Source organism: Monodon monoceros, unplaced genomic scaffold, assembly GCF_005190385.1.
Source record: "Monodon monoceros isolate NGI ecotype Baffin Bay Population unplaced genomic scaffold, NGI_Narwhal_1 Super_Scaffold_21, whole genome shotgun sequence".
Taxonomy (NCBI): domain Eukaryota; kingdom Metazoa; phylum Chordata; class Mammalia; order Artiodactyla; family Monodontidae; genus Monodon; species Monodon monoceros.
In genome coordinates this window covers 111672291-111694883 of record NW_021703778.1, presented here as the reverse complement: position 1 = coordinate 111694883, position 22593 = coordinate 111672291, and the positions used below count along the sequence as shown (strand labels likewise).

The 22593-nt window shown below is 34.7% G+C and overlaps 1 protein-coding gene across 10 annotated transcripts in view; it reads left to right on the top strand.

The window, feature by feature from the left end:
- RALGAPA1 (Ral GTPase activating protein catalytic alpha subunit 1) overlaps positions 1-22593 on the top strand; it is a 228295-nt gene that overhangs the window by 49701 nt on the left and 156001 nt on the right. For all 10 annotated transcript variants that reach the window (XM_029237182.1, XM_029237176.1, XM_029237181.1 and 7 more), the window contains exons 5-10: positions 4908-4951; positions 6374-6551; positions 8801-8916; positions 12460-12598; positions 13620-13828; positions 16260-16499. In XM_029237182.1, coding sequence (XP_029093015.1) covers positions 4908-4951; positions 6374-6551; positions 8801-8916; positions 12460-12598; positions 13620-13828; positions 16260-16499 — 926 coding nt within the window. The remainder of the gene's footprint in view (positions 1-4907; positions 4952-6373; positions 6552-8800; positions 8917-12459; positions 12599-13619; positions 13829-16259; positions 16500-22593) is intronic.

Genomic DNA, 22593 nt, shown 5'->3' with positions numbered 1-22593 from the left:
GTGGTGAATATACAGATGGCCACCACATCTACATTGTTGAAGTAGAATGTTATAGGCCTTGTATTCATTTGTAAAAATTGTATTTTTTTCTCTTAAAAAAGAGTCATATATTTATTTAGAACCTACAATTCTTAGTTATAGCAAATGAAATTTCTGAGGCTTTGAAACTGTAAGTCATCCCAATTAGCAGTTCTAGAAACAAAAGGAACTCTGGACATGTAGGATGGATATTGATGTAGGGGCTAAAAAACCCACAAAATTCTAAATAATAAAGCCTTTTAGAATAAACTTTTTAGATAAAGCTCAAGACTAAAAATGATGTACCCTTAATACATAAAGAACTCTGGCAACTCATTAATAAGACAAATCAATTTTTTAAATAGGGAAAATATTTGCATAGTTATCACACCAGAGAAGATATGTGAATTGCTAATAATCACATGATAAGGTGCTCAACAGAGTAGTGAAATCCTATTTTTTATTTCATAATCATTAAAATGTCCTTGAAGGTTGTCTGGGAAGAAACTTTTTTGAGACAGCTGAACTTCTAAAGTTTATTCTATCTGCTGAGGAATGTAGTCTTCTATTTCTAAATGACCTTTGTGCTATCTGGTTCTCATGATTAATAATATTCTAGTAAATGTCCAACTTGAGACAATACATAAATGGTCACTTTTCTTTGTCACCCAGAGAATCCTAAAACTCTGTTTCCTTTCTTTTTTGTCTTGTATATATAGAAAAATAAATGAGTGACTCTAGTTGATTTTTTAAAAGTAGCTTTTTTGAGGTATAATTTACTTAGATAAAAATCACTCATTTAAATAAATAATTTATTATTTTTTGGTAAATATTTAGAGTCACCACAGTCTAGTTTTAGAACATTGCCATTACCCTAAAATAGTTCTTTGAGCCCATTTACAGTCAGTTGCCTTTACCACCACCAGTCTGCTTTCTGTCTTCAATAAATTTGTCTTTTTTGGACATTTCATGTAAATGAAATCATACAATTTGTAGTAGTTTACATCTGGCCTCCTTCACTTAGCATATTTTTTTCCCATATTATAGCGTATATAAGCATTCCTTTGTATTGTCTAATATTCTGTTGTATGGATATACAATATTTTATTTACTCACCAATTAATGGACATTTGCATTGTTTCTAGTTTATTATAACTTGTTTATTTTATTTGTTTTATTGTAGATTCCTTTTGATTTTCTACGTATAGGATCATGTCAACTGCAAATATAGTTTTACTTTAAAATTTTTAATCTGGTGCCTTTAATTTCTTATTTCTTTTTTGTTTATTGTTTCTCTAGTACCACTAGTGAATAAAAGTGGTAAAAGTAGACATCCTTATATTATTCCTGATGTAAAGGAGAAAGCATTCAGCCTTTCACCATTATGTATGATGTTAGCTATTTTTCTTTTTTAATTTTATTTTCACTTTATGTTTGAGGAAACTGAGGCTCAGGGAAGTTAAGTGATTCCTCAGGATCACACATATGTCCTGGCAGAATCTAGATTCAATGCAGAATCCTATTTCATATATAAATAAGTATTTAAGTTCCATCCTGTGTAATTCTCAAACCCTTTGTTTTCTTCTTCAGTGCTTCCTGAAGATCATTCTTCCCTGGCGATGTTAGCTATTTTTATAGATACTGTTTATCAAGTTGAAGTTCTCTTCTATCCTGTTTTGATGAGGGTTTTTTTTTTTTTTGATGAGGGTTTTGAATCATGCATGGGCGTTGTATTTTGTCAGATGCTTTTTCTTCTATTGACATGATCATAGGCAGCATTATTAGTGGTTTTGTCATTTATTCTATTAATATTGTGTATTTCACGAATTGCTTTTCAAATGTTAAACCAACTTTGCATCCCTGAGATAAATCCCAATTGGTTACCATTTCTATATAGTCTTTTTATTATATTGCTAATTTTAGTTTGCTAATAATTTATTAAAGATTTTTGCCTCTATGTTTATGAGGGATATTGAACACTGTAGTGTTCTTTTGTGAGGTCTTTGTCTGGCTTTATTATGAAGATAATAATAGCCATGTACATAGATTGGGAAGTGTTCCCTCCTTTATTTTCTGAAAGAGTTTGTGAACAATTGATACTACATCGTTTTAAAATATTTGATAGAATTCACATGTAAAGCCATTTAGAGTTGGGCTTTTCTTTGTGTGGAGATTTGTAATTGCTACTTTATATTCCTTTTTTGAGTCAGTTTGGATAATTTGTATCTTTCTAGGAATTTGTCTATTTCATTAACACTGCCTAATTTGTTGGTATAAAGTTGTTCAAGTTACTCTTTTATAATAATCCTTTTCATTCCTATAGGGTCAGTAGTGATGTCCCCTCTTTCATTTCTGAATTTGGTAATTTGTGTCTCTTTTATTTTATTGACTTGTCTAGCTAAGCATTTGTCATTAATGTTGGTCATTTCAAAGAACTAACTTTGGTATTGTTGATTTTCTCTAGTCTTTTTCTGCTTCCTATTTCATTGATTTCCATTCTAATCTTTTATATTTTAAAAAATCTTGCTTGCTTTGGGTTTAATTTCCTTGTCTATATGTATTTTCTTAAGGTGGAAGTCTAGAATATTAATACCTTTCTTCTTTTCTGATATAGGCATCCAAGGCAACAAACTTCCCTGTAAGCTTTGCTTTTAGCTTATCCCATAAGCTTTAGTATGTTGTGTTTTCATTTTTATTCAGTTGAAAATATTTTTTTGATGTCCCTTTTGGTCTCTTTGATCCATAATTAAGAGTGTCTTTGTTTTTTAAATTTTCAAATATTTGATGGTATCACAGATTTCTTTCTGTTGTGATTTCTAACTTAATTCCTTTGTGGCCAGAAAATATGCTTTATATGATCATAATCTTTAAAAAATTTTTGAGACATTTCATGGCCCAGAATATGGTCTCCCCTGGAGAATGTTCCAGTATGCTTGAGAATGTGTATTCCATAGTCATTTTAAATATTAGATTAATTTATGACAATGAAGTGATTATTGAAGAACAAGAAAGAACTCGAAAAAATGGAATCTTATACATTATTCATGGATGATAGGCTTGATGGTATAAAGATAACAGTTCTCATCCAGAATTCCTGTAGTGACTTTTTATTGTAGCCCAACAAGTTCATCCTAAAATTTATATGGAAAATCAAAGCCAAAGCAACTTGGAAGAATAACAAATGGGAGAGAGAAGATGGTGTTGTTGAATATTACTATAACCAATAACAAGATGTATTATAAAGTTATAATATTAATAATTAAGATAGTATCATTGGTATGACAGAGATGGACAAGTGGACTAATGGAAAAGGACATTAAGGCCAGCCAAAGACCTAGGCTTATATATGGAAACTTGAAATATGATTGAGACAGCATTTCATTTCATTATAAAATCTGAAAAGGTACTGCAGTTGGTTGGGGAGGGGAAATTCTGTTATTGCCACACACAGAAATAAATTTCTGATGGATTTCAGGACTTAAATGTGAAAAACAACACTTTAAAACTTTTTGATGAGACTCTTTGGTTTATCTTCATAACTTTAAAGTAGGGAAGTATTTCTTTAGACACAGTAAGTACACATAAAGAAAAAACATTGGTGAATTGACTATATTAAAATTTAAAAATTTTGTACGTCAGACGATACTACCATCCCAGTCAAGAATACATTTCCAATTCATAGACCTGACATAGAATTAGTAGCCAATATGTGTAAGGAACTCTTATATTAAACAAAACAAAACAAAATAACCCAGTTTAAAAATATACAAAGGATATGACAGGCAATTTGCAGAAACTTGAGCAGCCAAATGAAAAAATGTTCAGTGTCATTAGGAAACATCAAATGACATTACTGAGATATGTAACACTCAGACTGGCAAATATTAGAGCATCTACCAGTGTTTTGTGTTGCCAACAATGTGTTATCACAGTAATCTCATACGCTTCTATATATGTAAATATATATATTATATATGTATTTCATACATATAAATATATGTTATATATATAATCCTGACGTTACTAGAAAGAATAAAAATGCAAGATTAGAACAAATAGCTGTGGAGGAAATTTTGTTACTGGTATAAGTTTTAAACATAGAAACTAATTCCAAATATTTTATGGATTTATAAATAAGTAGTAATAACATAAAATATTTTTGGAAATAATTAATACCAAAATCTGGATAATGGTTTCCTCTGGGGAAGGAAGGAGGAAAATGACTCAGGATGGGTTCACAGGTGGCTTCAATGATGCTTGTAGTGTTACATGAAACATTATAGATAATGTAAATAAGTGAAATTTTGAAATTATAGGAAACATGGGACTGTGTTTAGATTTGTTCAGACCAAATGGTGGACATCTGGATGTCTGTGAATGTTATTTCATTATTTTATTGTAGATTTGAAGTATTGTATAATTCAAAAGAAAAAGGACTATTAAAGATCGTTTTGAGTATTTTGAAAAGGAAAATTAGTACAATGGAAATATTTGCTAAGAAATACTAGAGTTATAGATGTTCATGTGGTTAACTAAATGGAAATTTTTACAGTGGTTTTTATTTCTATTAGTGATGGAGAAATTATTTAATTATATTCTTAGTCTAAGTAAAAGATACATGTAGATTGTTGTCTTACATGCAATTTTGGGTTTAGGGTTTGTTTTGATAGGATAAATCATGTTTAATTGCAATAAACCATGTGTTAAAAAAGGTGACTTTTTATATGCCCTTCTGTCCCAAGATTATGGCTAGAGGGATGTTCAGGTCACCAAGAATAATTTGGAGGTTGCCAAGGACTTGTTTTTAAAGTGTTTTCAAGTCTGACCGAGAACTCTGACATTTAGAAACAAGTAAGATATGAATGTTTAAAATCATGTTTTCTTTTCAGGATTGATTTTAAAGAAACTACTACACACAGGAAACTCCTTGAAGGTACAATTTAATTATATTTCTTTTCTATGGCTTTTTAGGAACTGAGTAAAGCATTCAGTCAATTGCTATACTGCCTACATCAACGTTTTCCTAAATAATTTTGAATAATCTTCAGTTCCCTTAATCGAAGTGAATTCAATTAAAAAACAGCAACATAGTCAGTACGCATGAGGCTGACCAGGCTATTGAAAAACTTTTGTAGTTTTGCCACTGCATGGACTCATTCAGCAGAAATACAGTCACCTCTCCATATCCATGGGTTCCACATCCATGCCATCCATGCCAGTTCCATGTAAGGGACTTCAGCGTCTGCTGATTTTGGTATCCATAGTGGGGGAGGTCCTGGAAGCAACACCCCCCTAGATACTGAGGGACGACTGTACTTTGCTCTGTGGTCCCCAGAAGACAAAAATTATTTAGCCATTCAACAAATTATTATTCATTTTATCATAGCTGTTGTTAGATGTAGAGGGAAGTAGGGCATCTATTAAAAAATGGTTTTGTTTTTTTTCCCCCCCTTTTCATTATCTCATTGTGCTGTGGTAAGAAAAGCTACCCAGTCCAAAAGCATCTTGGTATAGGTTGGATAAAAGGCTCATATAGCAGGTACTTTTGGTGTCAAGGCTTGGGTATAGCAGTACATAAGGGATAAGCTTTCCTACATCTTTGTCCTGTTTCTAACTAAACTGTGAGGGTGGCAGCAGTTGAATAGCTTTGGCAGTGGCTGTTTGCAAAGCTACCAGTGAGGTTAGGTTACTGAAGAACCTTGTGTTTTACTGGGAAGTTTGAAGTTTCTTCTATTTTCTCCTCTTCTCTTCCTGGAAGAGCATTCCCTTGATTTAAATATGTATTTTCTGTGTATGGGGCATTGTTCTAATTGCTTAAAAATACAGTAATAGGCCAGAATTCCTGCTTTGCCCTTTGGAAGCAAATTAAGTAAATGAGATAATTTCAGACTGATAATCTTTTTAAGGTCAAGAGCATTGAGTTAGCAGTGTATCAGGATCCCCATGACCATTCCTCCTTTTACCAAACTCATTATAGCGAGGAATAGTCATTGCCCTCTCTCCTTGCTTCTTAGATTAGAGTGGTGATGATGGGAAGGAGGGAAGTAAATAAGAAGGAGATGATTTTGACTTTTTACAAATGGAAATTATAGCATAAATAGATTACCTGATGGCTTTAAATAGTTAGAGACCAAGTTATTTTGTTCAAAATCCATAAATTTAGATTTATAAATAATGAGGGTTCAGTAAATTGTCATGGTTATAATTCTCTCTCTATCTCCCTCCTTCCTTCCTTTTCTTCCTCTCCTTTGCAGAGTATCATTCGGTAATCATCTTCTAGAGAATTTTGGCCTGAAAGGAACAAAGTATTTCCATTTTAAATAAAAATACTGTTTTTCATTTTATTTCATTTTAGATTAGGCGGGAAGGTGTTCGTCTTTTCTTATTATGGTTGCAAGCTCTTCAGAATAACTGTAGCAAAGAACAGCTTTGGATGTTTTCATGTTTAATCCCTGGATTTTCAGCACCACAATCTGAATATGGACCTCGAACTTTAGATAATCTCATTAATCCTCCACTCAACCTTCAAGAAAGTAAGAGTCATAAGATCTTTTCCATCATTAATTTAAAAATGTCTGTGTAGTTTGTAATAGATATTTTTAAATGTCTGTACCTTTTAAAACAAAATTATTTTATTTATTTATTTTTGGCTGCATTGGGTCTTTGTTGCTGTGCGTGGGCTTTCTCTAGTTGTGTCGAGCGGGGGCTACTCTTCATTGCGGTGGCTTCTCTTTTTGGGGAGCACGAGCTCTACGCACACAGGCTTCAGTAGTTGTGGCACGCAGACTCAGTAGTTGTGGCTCGTGGGTTCTAGAGCACAGGCTCAGTAGTTGTGGTGCATGGGCTTAGTTGCTCCATGACATGTTGGATCTTCCCGGACCAGGGCTCAAACCCATGTCCCCTGCATTGGCAGGTGAATTCTTAACCACTGCGCCACCAGGGAAGTCCCTGTACATTTTTAACTGAATAATCCAAGGCCAGGTTTTTAAATGTAGGTTTTATAAAACCAAACTCACAGATACAGAGAAGGGATTGGTGGTTGCCAGAGGGGTGGGGGATAGGAGTTGAGGGTGGGCAAAATGGGTGAAGGGGATCAAGAGGTACAAACCTCTAGTCATAAAATAAATAAGTCACAGGGATGTAATGTACAGCATGGGGACTGTAGTTGATAATATTTTGCAACTTTGAAAGTTGCTAAGAAAATAGATATTAGAAGTTCTTATCACAAGAAACATTTTTTTTTGTAATTTTGTATGGTCACAGTTTGGGGTGATCATTTTGCAGTGCATACAAATGTTGAATCATTATGTCATATGCCTGAAACTTGTGTAATGTATGTAAATTACACTTCAGTAAAAAAGTAAATAAATAAAAATTTAAAAAATAACACGTAGGTTTTATCAACCAGGTATAATGAGACCAACAGATCAGGAGATGATTGCCATTAAAAAGATAGTTTGTTACTCATGTTCCCAGGAGGAGCGGGTGTGCCACACCAGGGAGGGTGGCCACACAGGGAAGCACCAGGGTTAGGCGTGGCGGGGACTTGAGGGTAGGGGTGGGTATCATGGGCAAGAGCCCTTTTGTGGTTTCTGCAGGCGGGAATGTGTGAAGCAGGGTGAGCAAGTTGAAAACTGGCTAATTTGGATAATTTTAGCAGGCTCTGGGGCATAGGGGTTGTCTCTGGTTGTCTGGTACTTAGCCCTGGGGGTCATTAGGTTAGGGAACTAGTAAGTAACCCTGAGTGTGAGAGCCCAGCAGAGGAAGTGGAAGAGATATGGGCTCCGGGTTGTTGGCTTTGCATATGAAAGGCAAACTCTGGCCCATAGTTTTCTCTAGGAATTAGCTAGCTCTGGGAGGGGCTTTCTCACTAGGACCTGCAAGACCTCTGATATCAAAGTATTAGAAACATGTTTAATACAGGCCATTTTACATTTATCTTTAATTTTGAATTTTCATGTATCAGCTTGTATCCTTGAGTTAATTTGGATGTACATTGACATACAAGTATGTTTTACTTTGTGCAAAGAGGACTAAAAAATATCCATCTCTTTGGGCTTAATTACTTGGCTGCTGTTTACTGGGAAATAGGTTTAGGGACCTGCCTATGCTAAACCAGGTACTGATTGTGTTGCCTGGGAAATATTTAAGAAAATTTAGCTAGTTGTGGGTTGATTTTCTTGAATTTGCTTTTGTTATAATCAATGTTTTTGAATATGTGAAAAGTTTAAAAATGTGAAAGCTTCTTATTTTACAAGTGGGCTTTCATAATCAAGAAACTAAGATGCTAACTTCTCTTTCTTTTTGAGAGGGAATTAGTATTTCATCCTTTGAATAAAGGGGCTACCTTAAAGAGTAAGCATGGTCATTACCTAGAGTAATCAGGTTGTTCTTTAATTGATGAATAAGCACATTATTATTAATGTTTCTCATCATATTTATGGAATTTTGTAGTGGACACTCTTAATCTGAATTTTAAAATATCACGAGCAATTCTTTTTCAGGTGAGACATTATTCACTCTTAATCCCTCAATATCTGTCCATCCCTGTGTCACATTTCCTTGATCAAGGGTTCATGAAACAGTTGATTATTAAAGTTTATGGTTTTTGTGATGGGCTATCAGGATGACCTCAGATTTATTTCAAATTTCAATCATCAGAATGTTTTCAGGCAGTATTCTTTGCTTATCTGTTTTGTAGTTAAATTTTATTTGGGCCATATTATCATATTGTTAAATTTGTTTTGTAATTATACTAAACTTTTCTTTTGTCTTCGGATAGCTCAAGTCACTATAGAAGAAATCACTCCGCTTGTCCCCCCACAATCAGGAGATAAAGGACAAGAAGATCTAACAAGCTATTTTCTTGAAGCACTTTTAAAATATATAGTAATTCAGGTATGTGTCATCTTCTTTTATATCACCCTCCTTACTATCCTGTGGGTAATTCATTTTTCCCCCTCTTACCATTATTCTGTCACAGTAGATATTTGCTTATTTTCCTGAAGGAGAAGTAACAAATTTTTACTTTTTTTTTTAAGTAAATAAATTTATTTATTTTTGGCTGTGTTGGGTCTTCGTTGCTGTGCACGGGCTTTCTCTGGTTGCGGCGAGCAGGGGCTACTCTGTTGCAGTGCGTGGGCTTCTTATTGTAGTGGCTTCTCTTGTTGTGGAGCACGGACTCTAGGCGCGTGGGCTCAGTAGCTGTGGCACACAGACTTAGTTGCTGTGTGACATGTCCCAAACCCATGTTCCCTGCATTGGCGGGCAGATTCTTAACCACTGCGCAACCAGGGAAGTCACAGATTTTTACTTTTGAAAATAGATGTTAGTATACCCTTACTGAAATAAAAATCACTGGAGAGATTATGGACCTCTTAGAAAGGGAGCTGAAGAGAGAAATTTTTATAGTAGACTCTTTATGTGTATATACCTTCTTATGTGAGCCAGTTGGATTTACTTTCTAATCTTTTCATTTATAATCAGCAGCTATGGTACTTTAAATGAAAAACTGTTTGATTTAGGGATCAATCTGCCTAGAGGCAGCAACTGGGGAGGTGGACTAAGGGTGAGTTGGGGGATGGGGGAATGTAATTTACATTTAATCGTACTTGTACTTTTCAAATTTATAGGTGCATGTAGTTTGGTTTTTTTTTTTTGTTTTAAAGACTTATTTATTTATTATTTGTTTATTTATTTATTTATTGGCTGCATTGGGTCTTAGTTGTGGCACAAGGGATCTTCGTTGAGGCATGCAGGATGTTTCGTTGCGGTGCACGGGCTTCTCTCTAGTTGCAGCGTGAGGGTTTTTTTTCTCTCCCTAGTTGTGGTGCGCAGGCTCCAGGGCGTGTGGGCTCTGTAGTTTGCAGCTCGTGGGTTCTCTAGTTGAGGCGTGCAAGTCAGTAATGGTGGCATGCAGGCTTATATGGCCTGCGGCATGTGGGATCTTAGTTCCCTGACCAGGTTTCGAACCCATGTCCCTTGCATTGTAAGGCAGATTCTTTACCACTGGACCACCAGGGAAGTCCTTAGGTGCATGTATTTTGTAAGGTAACCTATTCATCTCTATATATGAAATGTGAATATCCTTATTGATGAAAAAACTTTTAGCATATACACATTTCTTGTAACTGTTCCAAACACAAAACTTCCTTGTGCCTCAGAAACAAACATTATGAAATTAATTTGGATCCTGAACGAGATTGCCAGGGTTTAAATACTGACTCTACATCTTACTGATAATGTGACTTTTGGCAAATTACTTAACCTCTTTGTGCTTAAGGTAGAGATAAAAAATAATACCTATCCCATTTTGGTGTTTGGGGCTTAAGTAATTAGTGCGTAGTACTTAGTGTAAGGTCACATCTTAACAAACGGCACCACGAAACAGAGGAAAGCTTCAAGTGAGCTTTATTAGGGAGTGCTCCCGGGCGAGGTTCACTGGTCCGAGAGAAAGGTGGCCAGAGAAGTCGCAACCGGGCGAGGGTTGGGCAAGATTTTATATGGGAAGAAGGGAAAGGGGTGTGGTGAATCTGGGAGGGTGCAGGGTATTCCTTATTTGGTGGTCTTTTCGGGTATCCTGGGGGACTGTTAGTCCCGCCCCTCGAAAGTCAGGAAGGCTGGGCTGGTTTCAAAGTCCCCAGGTCAGTTCCTGGAACTGGGTGGTCCGGAATGTCTCCAGGGCTGTTTCTGGAACTGGGTGGTCCGGAGAATTTCGTTCTGATGCAAACTGTGAATCTGATTGTGTTTCCCTGCCTCTGGCCAGTTGGCCTTACACTTAGAATAAACAAGTGCATGACGTATAGTAAGTATTCAGTGGTGGGTAGTTATTGTTACTATGATTATTACCAGTTTTTCTTTAAAAAAAAAAACTTTTGTACTTCATGTGGATTTTTAAACTTGTTTTACTGGTTTATTGAGATACATTTGACATACAGTAAACTGTAATGTTTGAAAAGTACAATTTGATAAATTTTATTACATGTATACAGCCATGAAACCATCACTACAATCAAGATAATGAACATATCTATCACCCCTAAAAGTTCTCAGATCCCTTTGTAATCCACCCTTCTCTACCTGCCCCGCCCCCCATCATCCCATCCCCAGGCAACTTCAGTCTGATTGCTTTCACTGTCATTTGCATTTTCTGATAAATGGAATTGTATGGTACCTCCTTTTTTTTTTTTTTTTTTGGTTTGGCTTCTCTTTTTTTTCAGCATAATTATTTTAAAAATCATATTATTGTATGTATCAATAGTTTGGTCCCTTTTATTGCTGAGTAGCTTTTCATTGTATGGATGTACTGTGATGTGTTATCCAGTCACCTGTTGATGGTAATGTGAGTTGTTTCCAGTTTTTGGCTATTACAAATAAAACTGGTATGAATATTGGTAAACAAGTCTTTGTGTCAATATAAATTTCTTTTCCCTTGGGTAATGGAATGGCTGGGTTGTATGGTAGGCATATTTTGACTTTTTAAGACACTGCCAAATAGTTTTCCAAATGGTTGTAGCTGGTGGTATTCCACCAGCAATGTATGAGACTTAAAGTTGCTTCATATCCTCACCAACAGTTGATATGGTCAGTCTGTAATTTTAGCCATTCTAAAGTTAGTGTGTAGTAGTAGCTCACTGTGGTACACTCTGGGCCTTTACTATCCCCCTACTTACATATCTTCCTCACCCTACTGGAATGTTCACACCCTGTATTTTACAACTGTGTCCCCTCTTGCTTACTCCCCTCTACACTTATGGATACTGTCCTCACCCCTCTCAGGCTCTGAGTCCCCACTGGGCTACTGCCTCTGTTATACCCCCTTCATGGATGCCTCCTGTGGTCAGGCTCTGATCACCTGCACTTGACTGCCACTATTTCATACCTTCTCTTCCTTCCTCTCACATATGCCTATTTTGTATGACTTTTAGGCTGAATTATTCAGGAAGTGGGAAAGAACATTAGCAGCTTTGTCAGTAGTAGAGCCGAGTTTTAAGTCAACTTTGACAGTTTTGCAGAGCACATTTTAACTTACAAGATTTTTGAAAGATAACATGTATCCTTGACCTTTGAACAATATAGGTCCACTTATACACGGATTTTTTTTCAATGAATATGATCTACAGTACTACACAATCCACTGTTGGTTGAATCTGCAGATACGGAGGGCCGACTGTAAAGTTACATGTGGAGTTTCAAGTGCACGCACAGGGTCAGCACCCCAACCCCTGAGTTACTCAAGGGTCAACTGTATAATGCATTTGCATGGCACTAGACCACTTTTTGTATGTACATATATATATGTACATACACATATATATTTAGCTATATATCTTTGCAGTGTAACAGTTTAATTTATTGCTTAAGTAACCTTTTACAAGCTTGTTTATAACAGCCCATAATTTCTTTCTCTTGGAATGATTCTAATTGTTTGTTTAATTTTAGGTGAAAAGTTTAGAATGGAAGAACAAAGAAAACCAAGAAAGAGGATTTTCATTTTTATTTTCACATTTTAAGAAATATTACTTGCCTTATATTTTTCCAAACATCTGTAAGGAGAATAGTTTATATCATCCTGTACTTGGTAGGTAGTCTTTGGAATTTTCTAAAATATTACACATAAGAGTAAAACATTCCTCAGTGTAAAGTTAGCATTTGTTACCTGCAGAAAACTGATAACATTTAATTTATATTGATTAATTGGAGATATTATACCGTGATTCATACTGAAAGTGCAGTTTTATTAGTAGAAAGTTTTCGTTGAGAGTGAAGAGATTTTTAAAAAACTTAGTCTCTGGATATCACCTACTGGAGAAGTTAGCCTACCAGAAATATTTATGATTATAAATTAAACTTAATTCTAATGTTTGGTATGCTCTTTTAACCATGTTATAAATATTTTCAAAGGTCCCTCTGGGTTCAATTTCTATGGCTTTTGCAAATTCTGTGTGAATAATTACATTGTCGTATAGTCTGATCATATCTTGTCCAGTATTTAGTGACTGTGCCAAAGTGTCTGTTGGAATCTTGAAGCTATAGCCTCAAGGACAGCCCTGGGTTAGAAGTAGACCTCTGCCATGTATAGAAGGTATTGACAGCCTGTATGTGGAAGTGTCCTCTTTGCACAAAGATGTTTCTGTTTTAAGCTCCGCCAAGATTAGGCAGCTAACAAGCTTAGGCAAAGCCATTAGGGCTAGTAGAAATGATTTAAATTAGAGTAGCAAACCTTTACCATTGGGAACAATATTTGCTTTAAAAATAATTTTGCTGTAAAAATTCTCATACTTTGTATGATGTCAAAATATGTGTTTCAGTCTTAGGTTAATTGAAGTAAGGTCTCATTAATTTTAAATGGCTCTGGAAGTTTCTTTGTACTTTGAATGATTTTTTAGTGATACTTTGCAAAAAGACATGTTTCCATATATCAGCTGTATATGGTTCAGTCTTCTAGATCCCATGCTAATATCTAGCAAATTATTTTAAAATGTACAAATTCTGTTTCTTAAACCAGAACATTATCACAGTGTTTTCTCAAATATTTAAAAACATAGATTTATCTAAGCATAATTCCTTTCTTATTTTGGTTTTTGTTTTATTTTGCATAGATATCCCACAGATGAGACCAAAGCCACATTATGTCATGATAAAGAAGGATGCTGAAACCAATGAAGCAATCTATTGTACAAAGGAGCCTTTCATTAAGGCTCGTGTTATTGTCATTCGTTGGCTGGTTTCATTCTGGCTGGAGCCAAAGCCACATACAGGACCTCATATTCCTGGGATGGAAGGTGAAGTCTTGCCAAAGAATATTCAGGTAATACACACATAGAGTAAGCTTTTTTTTATATATAAATTTATTTATTTTATTTATTTATTTTTGTCTGTGTTGGGTCTTCATTGCTGTGCGTGGGCTTTCTGTAGTTGCGGTGAGCAGGGGGCTACTCTTTGTTGCGGTGTGCGGGCTTCTCATTGCAGTGGCTTCTCTTGTTGCGGAGCACAGGCTCCAGGCGTGAGGGCTTCAGTAGTTGCAGCATGCAGGCTCAGTAGTTGTAGCTTACGGGCTCTAGAGAACAGGCTCAGTAGTTGTGGCGCATGGGCTTAGTTGCTCCGCAGCTTGTGGGATCTTCCCGGACCAGAGATTGAACCCATGTCCCCTGCACTGGCAGGCGGATTCTTAACCACTGTGCCACCAGGGAAGCCCTAGAGTAAGCTTCTTAAAGTTAAACATGGCTTTAGGGATTTGTCTGCTGATTTCAGTTGCCTTAGTTGTAGAACACATTTAAAACAAATAATAATGATATTTTCTTTGTATAAGTGTATTTTATAAATCCGAATTTTAACAATTATTATAGAACCAATAGTTTTCTTAATAAAAAAATAAAACCTGTAAGGTATAGAAGATAATTTCAGTCACATACAAGTCTCAGCTTATTTCTATATTTTGTTAATTGTAGAGTACTAAAAACATCCTGAATTGTACAAATAAAAATATTCTGAATTGTGCAAATTCTTGAAGTTGGAAACAATTTGCAATCAAATGACCTTCAGAGTTCATTTTAGATTTCTAGGTATTCGCAGAGTGCTGTTTTAAAGTCCTGTCTCCATCTCATGTCACCTCTTTTCACGAAGAACACTGACTCTAGAAATGCAATGTAAAGTTACACAGCTGTACAATGGAAGGACTAATATTTAAAATTCTGTTATTTTTAATTAACCCATTTCCCCTTTTTTCACACTTCTTTTTCACTTTCCTCTCCTCTCTCAATGTGTGTTTTTTCCTGAAATTGTCTATATTGCAGAGTTTTAAAAATTATTTTTGTTTTCCTTTTCTTGGATTTCCTCATTTAGTTTTAAAAATATTTTATATGTGTGTGCTTTTTATACAACTTCTTAAATCCTTTAAAAATTAAGTGGCGGTATAAAGTGTGTTCATAAGTGTTCAGAAAATTTGACTTATATTCCCCCTGGCCTTTTATTTATCTGTAGCAGATTATGTGATGTGTTTTCCTCAAAATGTTGTTCTAGGTTCTCTACAAAGAATTTTTAAATGTAGAAACTCTCAAGCAGAACTATTTTATCTGATCCCAGAGCTCAGTAAACTAAAAATTAGAGATTTTTTTAAATTGGGAAGCATATTTGAGATCATTTATATACTTACTTAAACTCTTTTATTTTATAGGTGACAAAACTGTGACCAAATATTGAATAATGTACCAGAAAGTAATTTATCATACCACAGAATAGTGCTACTCCTATCATATCATGGTAGTAATTTCTTTATTACTGCCTTAAGCCTTTAACTTTTTCTCTAGGCTTAGCCATCATCTTCAGTCATAGTGAAAATTGTTATTAGAATGTAGAGTTTTCTAATATGTATTTTATTTTAGCTTAACTTCTAATTTTTCTGTCATAATTTTTCTTCTATTTCTTTTTTTAAAATAAATAAATTTATTTATTTATTTATTTGTGGCTGTGTTGGGTCTTCATTGCTGTTCACAGGCTTTCTGTAGTTGTAGAGAGCAGGGGCTACTCTTTATTGCAGTGCGTGGGCTTCTTATTGCAGTGGCTTCTCTTTCCGTGGAGCACGAGCTCTAGGTATGCAGGCTTCAGTAGTTGTGGCATGTAGGCTCAGTAATTGTGGTGCGTGGGCTCTAGGGCACAGGCTCAGTAGTTGTGGCGCATGGGCTTAGTTGCTCCGTGGCATGTGGGATCTTCCTGGACCAGGGATCAGACCCGTGTCCCCTGCATTGGCAGGGCAGATTCTTAACTACTGTGCCACCAGGGAAGTCCTCCTTTGTTTTTTTTAAGTTTTTTCCCACCAGGGAAGTCCTCCTTTGTATAATTTTTGTCTAAGGTAAAATAGAGATGAATTTACACATTAAAACTTACTGAATAAATATTCCAGAATTAAGGTATTTATTTATTATTGATGAGCTGAGCTGACTCCATTTGGCATTATTCTTTTACCCAGTTTAATTAGTAACTTGTTTGTTCTGCAAACATACTGAAAAATAAACTTAATTGAATAGATGATTAGTGAGTATCACTATATCACTTAGATACTAAGTTATTTCATTGCCATTTAACTATTTAGAACAGATTCTAAATGAAACTCTATGCATAGATTTTAAACAGTGCTGTAAGTTACTTATGGAATGCTTTGGATTTTGTCAGTATTTGCTATTTGAAGACAGAATATTGATTTAAATGGTTATGATATTCTCCCCTTTTTGTTTTTATTTTAGAGAGCAGCTGCTAGTTTGGTATCCAGAGAAGAAAACAAAAATGATAATGCCGATAAAGCAGATAGAACTACAGAACCCGAGCAGTCTCATTCCAACACAAGCACTCTTACGGAGCGAGAACCTAGCTCTTCTAGTCTCTGTAGTATTGATGAAGAACATCTCACAGACATTGAAATAGTTCGCAGAGTTTTTTCTTCTAAAAGAAGTAATGTAAACTTTGTCACAGAGATATTTCGTCAGGTAAAATACCTCTCAGTATTTTTAATTTGTAATATAGACTTTTGCTTTTAATATTGAATATACTGACTTTAAGCTATTTAAAATTTATTCTTCATGGAAATGTTTTTTAAAGTTCATATTTAGTTTTTTGGTTTATTACATCTAATTCTTTAATATTTTCAGTTATTTATATTTTTAGTTTATGGCAACTTTAGTTTAATAATTATCCCCTCCCCTCCAATATTCCTTCTGTTATCAGAATAATTTTCTTAGTGACTCACTTTGTGGCTTGAAACTTTTATTCCTACCATTTGATTAATAAATTATAGAAAAATTGTTACCTTTCACTCTAAAATCAATAAAAAGTGGTTTATGAATATAAGAAGCGATGTTTTCATTGTCTTTATCCTCCCCTTGGAGGCTCAGTTTTGTCCTTTAAGGCATTCTGAAATTAAATTTGCTTAAGGCAGATATTATTTGGGGAATAAAATAAAGAAAGAGAGGGAAGGAAAACGAATAAAAGCTATTTCACATAAAGATAGCTAGAAATTCCTAAGTGCACATTCTCAATTACATAGAAATTTTTATGGGAAAATAAACCTTATGAAAACCAATCATTTGCTCTTAATAGCAAAGGTACTTTTGCAGGTAAACATCATTGAGTTTTGTAGCTGAAGGGGATCATTCAAGTCTCACAGCAAGTAAGTGGTAGATCCAGGACTAAGACTCCCAGATCCTGGTTCCCATGTCAGTGCTCTTTATTCTGTGCCACAAACTTGCTGTAGCTTTGGCAGTGATTCTTAGTTGCCAAGTTTAAGGTTTGTGTTGACAGAATATATGACAAATGTGAAAGGAAAGATATTTGACAAAAATGGTTGGAATATTTGTGGGAAAATTTAAAGCTTAAAGAACTGTTCAGGTTTTCTAGTTCTTGAGTCAGCTTGAGTGTGTTTGTTTTTGTAGGAATTTGTTCATTACATTTGTTTTTAAATACATTCTCTTATAAGCTTTTTAATCTCTGGGGCATTTATAGTAATGTTTCCCCTTGTCATTCCTGTTAGTATTTGTTCCTTGTTTGTTTTTTTCTTGATGATTCTTACCAGAGATTTGTCAGTTTTATTAGTCTTTGCAAAGAATGAGCTTTTGGCTTTGTTGATCCTCTGTGTTTTATGTTTGTTTTCTCTTTTATTAATTTTTGCTCCTTGTTCTTTCTTTCTGCTTTTCTTGATTTTATTTGATGGTTCTTTTCCTAGCTAATTAATTAGCCTCACATTTTTCTCATATAAGTATTTTTGAGGCTATTAATTTACCTCTTAATGCTGTTTTAGCTACAGTCTACAAACTTCCATGTATAGCATTTTTGTTATTATTCACTTATAAAAATTTTCTAATTTTCATGTTAATATTTTCGTTGACCTATGAGTTATTTAGCAGTGTCTGTCTCCCAAACATATAAGATTTTTCTAGTTTTCCTTTTTCTTACAGATTTCTAATGCGATTCTTTTGGTCAGAGAATATAGCCTGTATAATCAGTATGTAGTCAGCCTCCATAAACGTCCTGTGTGTTAGAAGAGAATGTATTCTTTCCTTTGGAATTCATGATTATTAAAGTCTGTTAGATCAAGCTTATTATTGCTTTAGTCAACTTTTCTATATTCTTAAGATTTTTGGTTAGCTTGACCTCACAGTTATGGAGAAGGGTGTATTAAAATCTTATATTCTGATGGTGATTTGTCTATATTTTTCTTTGTAGTTCTATAAATTTTCCTTTATGTATTTTGAAGCTTTGTAATTAAGTACATACATATTTATAATTTTATATCTTCTTGGTGAGTTAAGCCTTTTATTTATGGCCCTTTTCATCTGTAGCAATTATTTTTGCTTAAAGTCTACTTGTACTAGTCTACTTTATCTACTTGTACATTTATACCACTTTCTTTTTATTATAATTAGCCTCATGTATATTTTTTTTAAATCCTTTTATTTTCAGCCCTTTTATATCATTACATTTTATATGTCTCTTGTAAATATGGTTGGATTTTTAAAAATCTTTGTCTTTTAACTGGAATATTTATTATAATTACTGATATGTTTGGATTTATTGATATTATCTTATTTTGTTCTTTTTATTTTTCTTATGTCTGTATTTTTTTCATAATTCTCTTATTTTTTGCTTTGTTTTTAATTGATGTTTTTTCATTCTGTATCCTCCTCCTCCCCATCACTTGGTTTGAAAGTTTTACTCTATTCCTTTTCCTTTAGTGATTACTATATAAATTTTAGCATACATACTTCACTTTCCAAATATAAAGTTAGTGTTTTTTTACCCTCTTCCTAATCAATACAAGGATCATAGAACATTATTACTCTGATTTCTCCCCCTAACTTATATATTGTTATTACCAAATAATTCAGTTCTATTTTGCATGCTTGTATTTTAACTCCAGTAATCTTATTATTCTGTGCATTCAGTATTGATTTACATTTAGCTATATTCATCACTTCTTTTGATTATGATTTCTCCCTTTTCAGATCTCCCATTTATTGCGTTGGCCAAAAGGTTTATTTGTTTTTTTCCATAAGATGGCTCTAGCAGCACTTAGTTGTTTTTAACTTCATTTGAAACAGTTTTGTTAGATTATATGTGACAGTTGTCATACCAGTGTGCATTTAAAAAAAGACTTATCAAAATTGAATTTTTGTGTAGCCATTTTAATATTGAAGATAGAAGAAAAAAGCAACATTTTCAGCATATTATGCTTTACTATTTCAAGAAAGGTAAAAACGCAACCGAAGTGGCAAAAAAAAGATTTCTGCAGTGTTTGAAGAAGGTGCTGTGACCTATCAAACAAGTCAAAGTGGTTTGCAGGGACTTCCCTGGTGGTCCAGTGGTTAAGACTCCACGCTCCCAATGCAGGGGGCCCGGGTTCTATCCCTGGTCAGGGAGCTAGATCCCACATACCGCAACCAAGACCCCACACACCACAACTAAGACCTGGCGCAGCCAAATAAATAAATAAATATTTTTTTAAAAAGTGGTTTGCAAAGTTTCGTGCTAGATATTTCTCACTGGACAATGCTCCAGGGCACGGGTAGACCAGTTGAAGTTGATAGCAATCAAATCAAGACATTAATTGAGAACAATCAATGTTATACCGTGCGGGAGATAGCCAGTATACTCAAAGTATCCAAATCAAGCATTGAAAATCATTTGCACCCACTTGGTTATGTTCATTGCTTTGATGTTTGGGTTCCACATAAGTTAAGTGAAAAAAAACCTTGACTGTATTTCCACATGTGATTCTCTACTTAAATGTAATGAAAACATTCCATTTTTAAAACCAGTTGTGACGGGGGATGAAAAGTGGATACTGTACAACAACGTGGAACGGAAGAGATTGTGGGGCAAGCGAAATGAACCACCACCAACCACATCAAAGGCCGGTCTTCATCCAAAGAAGGTGATGTTGTATATATAGTGGGATTGGAAGGGAGTCCTCTATTATGAGCTCCTTCCGGAAAACCAAACGATTAATTCCAACAAGCACTGCTCCCAGTTAGACCAACTGAAAGCAGCCCTCAACGAAAAGCCTCCAGAATTAGTCGATAGAAAAGGCATTATCTTCCATCAGGATAATGGAAGACCGCTTGTTTCTTTGATGACCAGGAAAAAACCATTACAGCTTTGCTGGGAAGTTCTGATTCATCTGCCATATTCACCAGACACTGCACCTTCAGATTTCCATTTATTTAGGTCTTTACAAAATTTTCTTAATGGAAAAAATTTCAATTCCCTGGAGCCTGTAAAAGGCACCTGGAACAGTTCTTTGCTCAAAAAGATAAAAAGTTTTGGGTAAAAGATAAGTTTTTCAGGCAACTTCAATCATGAAGTTGCCCAAAAAATGGCAGAAGGTAGCAGAACAAAAGGATGAATACATTATTCAATAAAGTTCTTGGTGAAAATGGAAAATGTGTCTTTTAGTTTTACTTTAAAAACCAAAGGCACGTTTTGGCCAACCCACCCTGCTTGAAGTTCATCATTTAGAATTTACTTTTGGATGCCCGTTGCTTTCAAACACAAGATTTTGCTCTGAAAATGTCTTTATTTTGCCCACATTCTTGAAATACTTTTTCCCCTGGACATAAAATTCTAGATTGACAGTTATTTTCACCTAGTACATTTCGGACACTCAGATACTTTCCCACTTTTCTGTTTTACATTGTTGCTGTTGAGATGTCAATCAACAGTTGAACTCTTAGTGCAGTTATCTTTTCTCTGGCTCTTTTTGTACCTTTTTTTAGCGTTTGGCATTTTGTATTTTACTGTGGTATGTCCAGGTCTAGATTTCCTTTTATTTATTCTTCAGGGGATACTTTGGGGATACTGTAATTATGGATTAGTATAATTTGACAATTCTGGAAATTTTCCAGCCATTCTCTCTTTAAACATTGCCTCTGTCCCATTTTTTTCTTGCCTTTCAAGATGTGTGTTAGACCTTCCCACTTCATACGTCTACTGACCTCTCACATATATTTTCCATCACTTTGTCTCTCTGTGCTGCATTCTGGATACTTTCTTTCTAATTACAGCTGTTTCTAGAAGTTGGCCAGTCTGCTTGGTCAATTTTATGGTCTCTGGTTCATTACTTTCATTTTATGTATTAATATGAAACTTAGTTATTTTATATTGATTGATCACCCTAATATTCCTGAGGTCTTCACAGGTCTGATTCTGCCATATTTTGTTTCCGAATGCTCCTTCTCATGATGCTATATTCTCTTGCAATATCTTGTAATATTTCTTGCACTATTTTGTGATTTCAGAAATTCAGAACTTTGATTCTGAGCTTTTGCTGCTTATGACTGTTTCTTGATTTGGTTTGTTAAAGGTTGATTGCTCCAGAGAGGAATTTCATTTGCTTCACATAGATGCAAGGAAACACTTCCAACTTCATTAAACTGAATTCTTGATTTGAAGTTTAAGCCAGCCAGATAATAATGAATGTACAGTATAAACCTGTATTAAGACTAGCTTTTGGTTAGTGTCTATGACAAGATTCCTGTTATCTACTTTGCATCTAAATATGAGCAGTTTTCCTTGCAGACTTTTAGTGAGGTGGGTTTATTTCTAATTCAGCATCACACTGATGATATATAGGTCTTTGGAATCCCAAATTTGTTTGGAGGTTTCCTATTGTTCTTCCTTCCTTGCCCCAATAGTTCCATAAAAGTAATTGGTTTCATTCAAAGTGAAAGTCAGCTTTATTGCTACACCTAAGACCTCTCTTGAGTTTGGACTTTATGTAGGTTTTCATTTTCAAATATTTCTTCCTATTTTATGGCTCATCAGTGCATTTAAGAAGATTAAAGTTTTTTTAAAAATGTATTATTTTTGTTTTTTTAGTTGTAAGGTTGGTCAGGTTACCTGGTCCATGACACTCTTGGAAACAGAATTCCCCTTATTGTGTTTTTTATGATGCTCTTTATATTTTAATTTCTAAAAGTTGTATTTGGTTGTTTTTTTAATATCTGTCTAGTCATTTTTTGCAGTGGCTTATTCTTTGTTCATATTTTCACTTTCTTCTTAATTAAAATGTATTAAAATACTTATTTAATATTCCTTATTCCAGTAATTCCAGTAACTTAAGTTTTTGCAGTTCTGGCCTTGTTGTTTCTGTTTACTCACCCTCATTTGTTTTGGATTTTTGTGTTAAGAGCTTACATTTCTTTGGAATTTTGTGGAAATTACTTTGAAACCTGGGTTGAAGGATGTGTTTCTCCAGAGAGGATTTGCACTTGCTTCTCTCAGGTGTTCAGGGGTCCTGTCAACCTTGGTTTACTTTAAATTACAATTCTTAGCTTATGATTCTTCTCACTTTGCAGCTCTCAAAGTTAGGTGATGGCCAGCCTGAGAATATGAATTTGCAGGGAAGGCTGTTCTTATCTCATATTCCCCTACCCCAAGTCGACAGACAAGTTTCCTCACTGACTTTTCTCTGGAGTCAAGTTATTTTCTTCCCTCCTAGCTCACCTTTGTATTGAGGATATAGCCTTCATTGTTATCAGCTGTGAGTAGGATTCTGATCTGTCTTGCCCCTCTATACAGTTGGCCTTT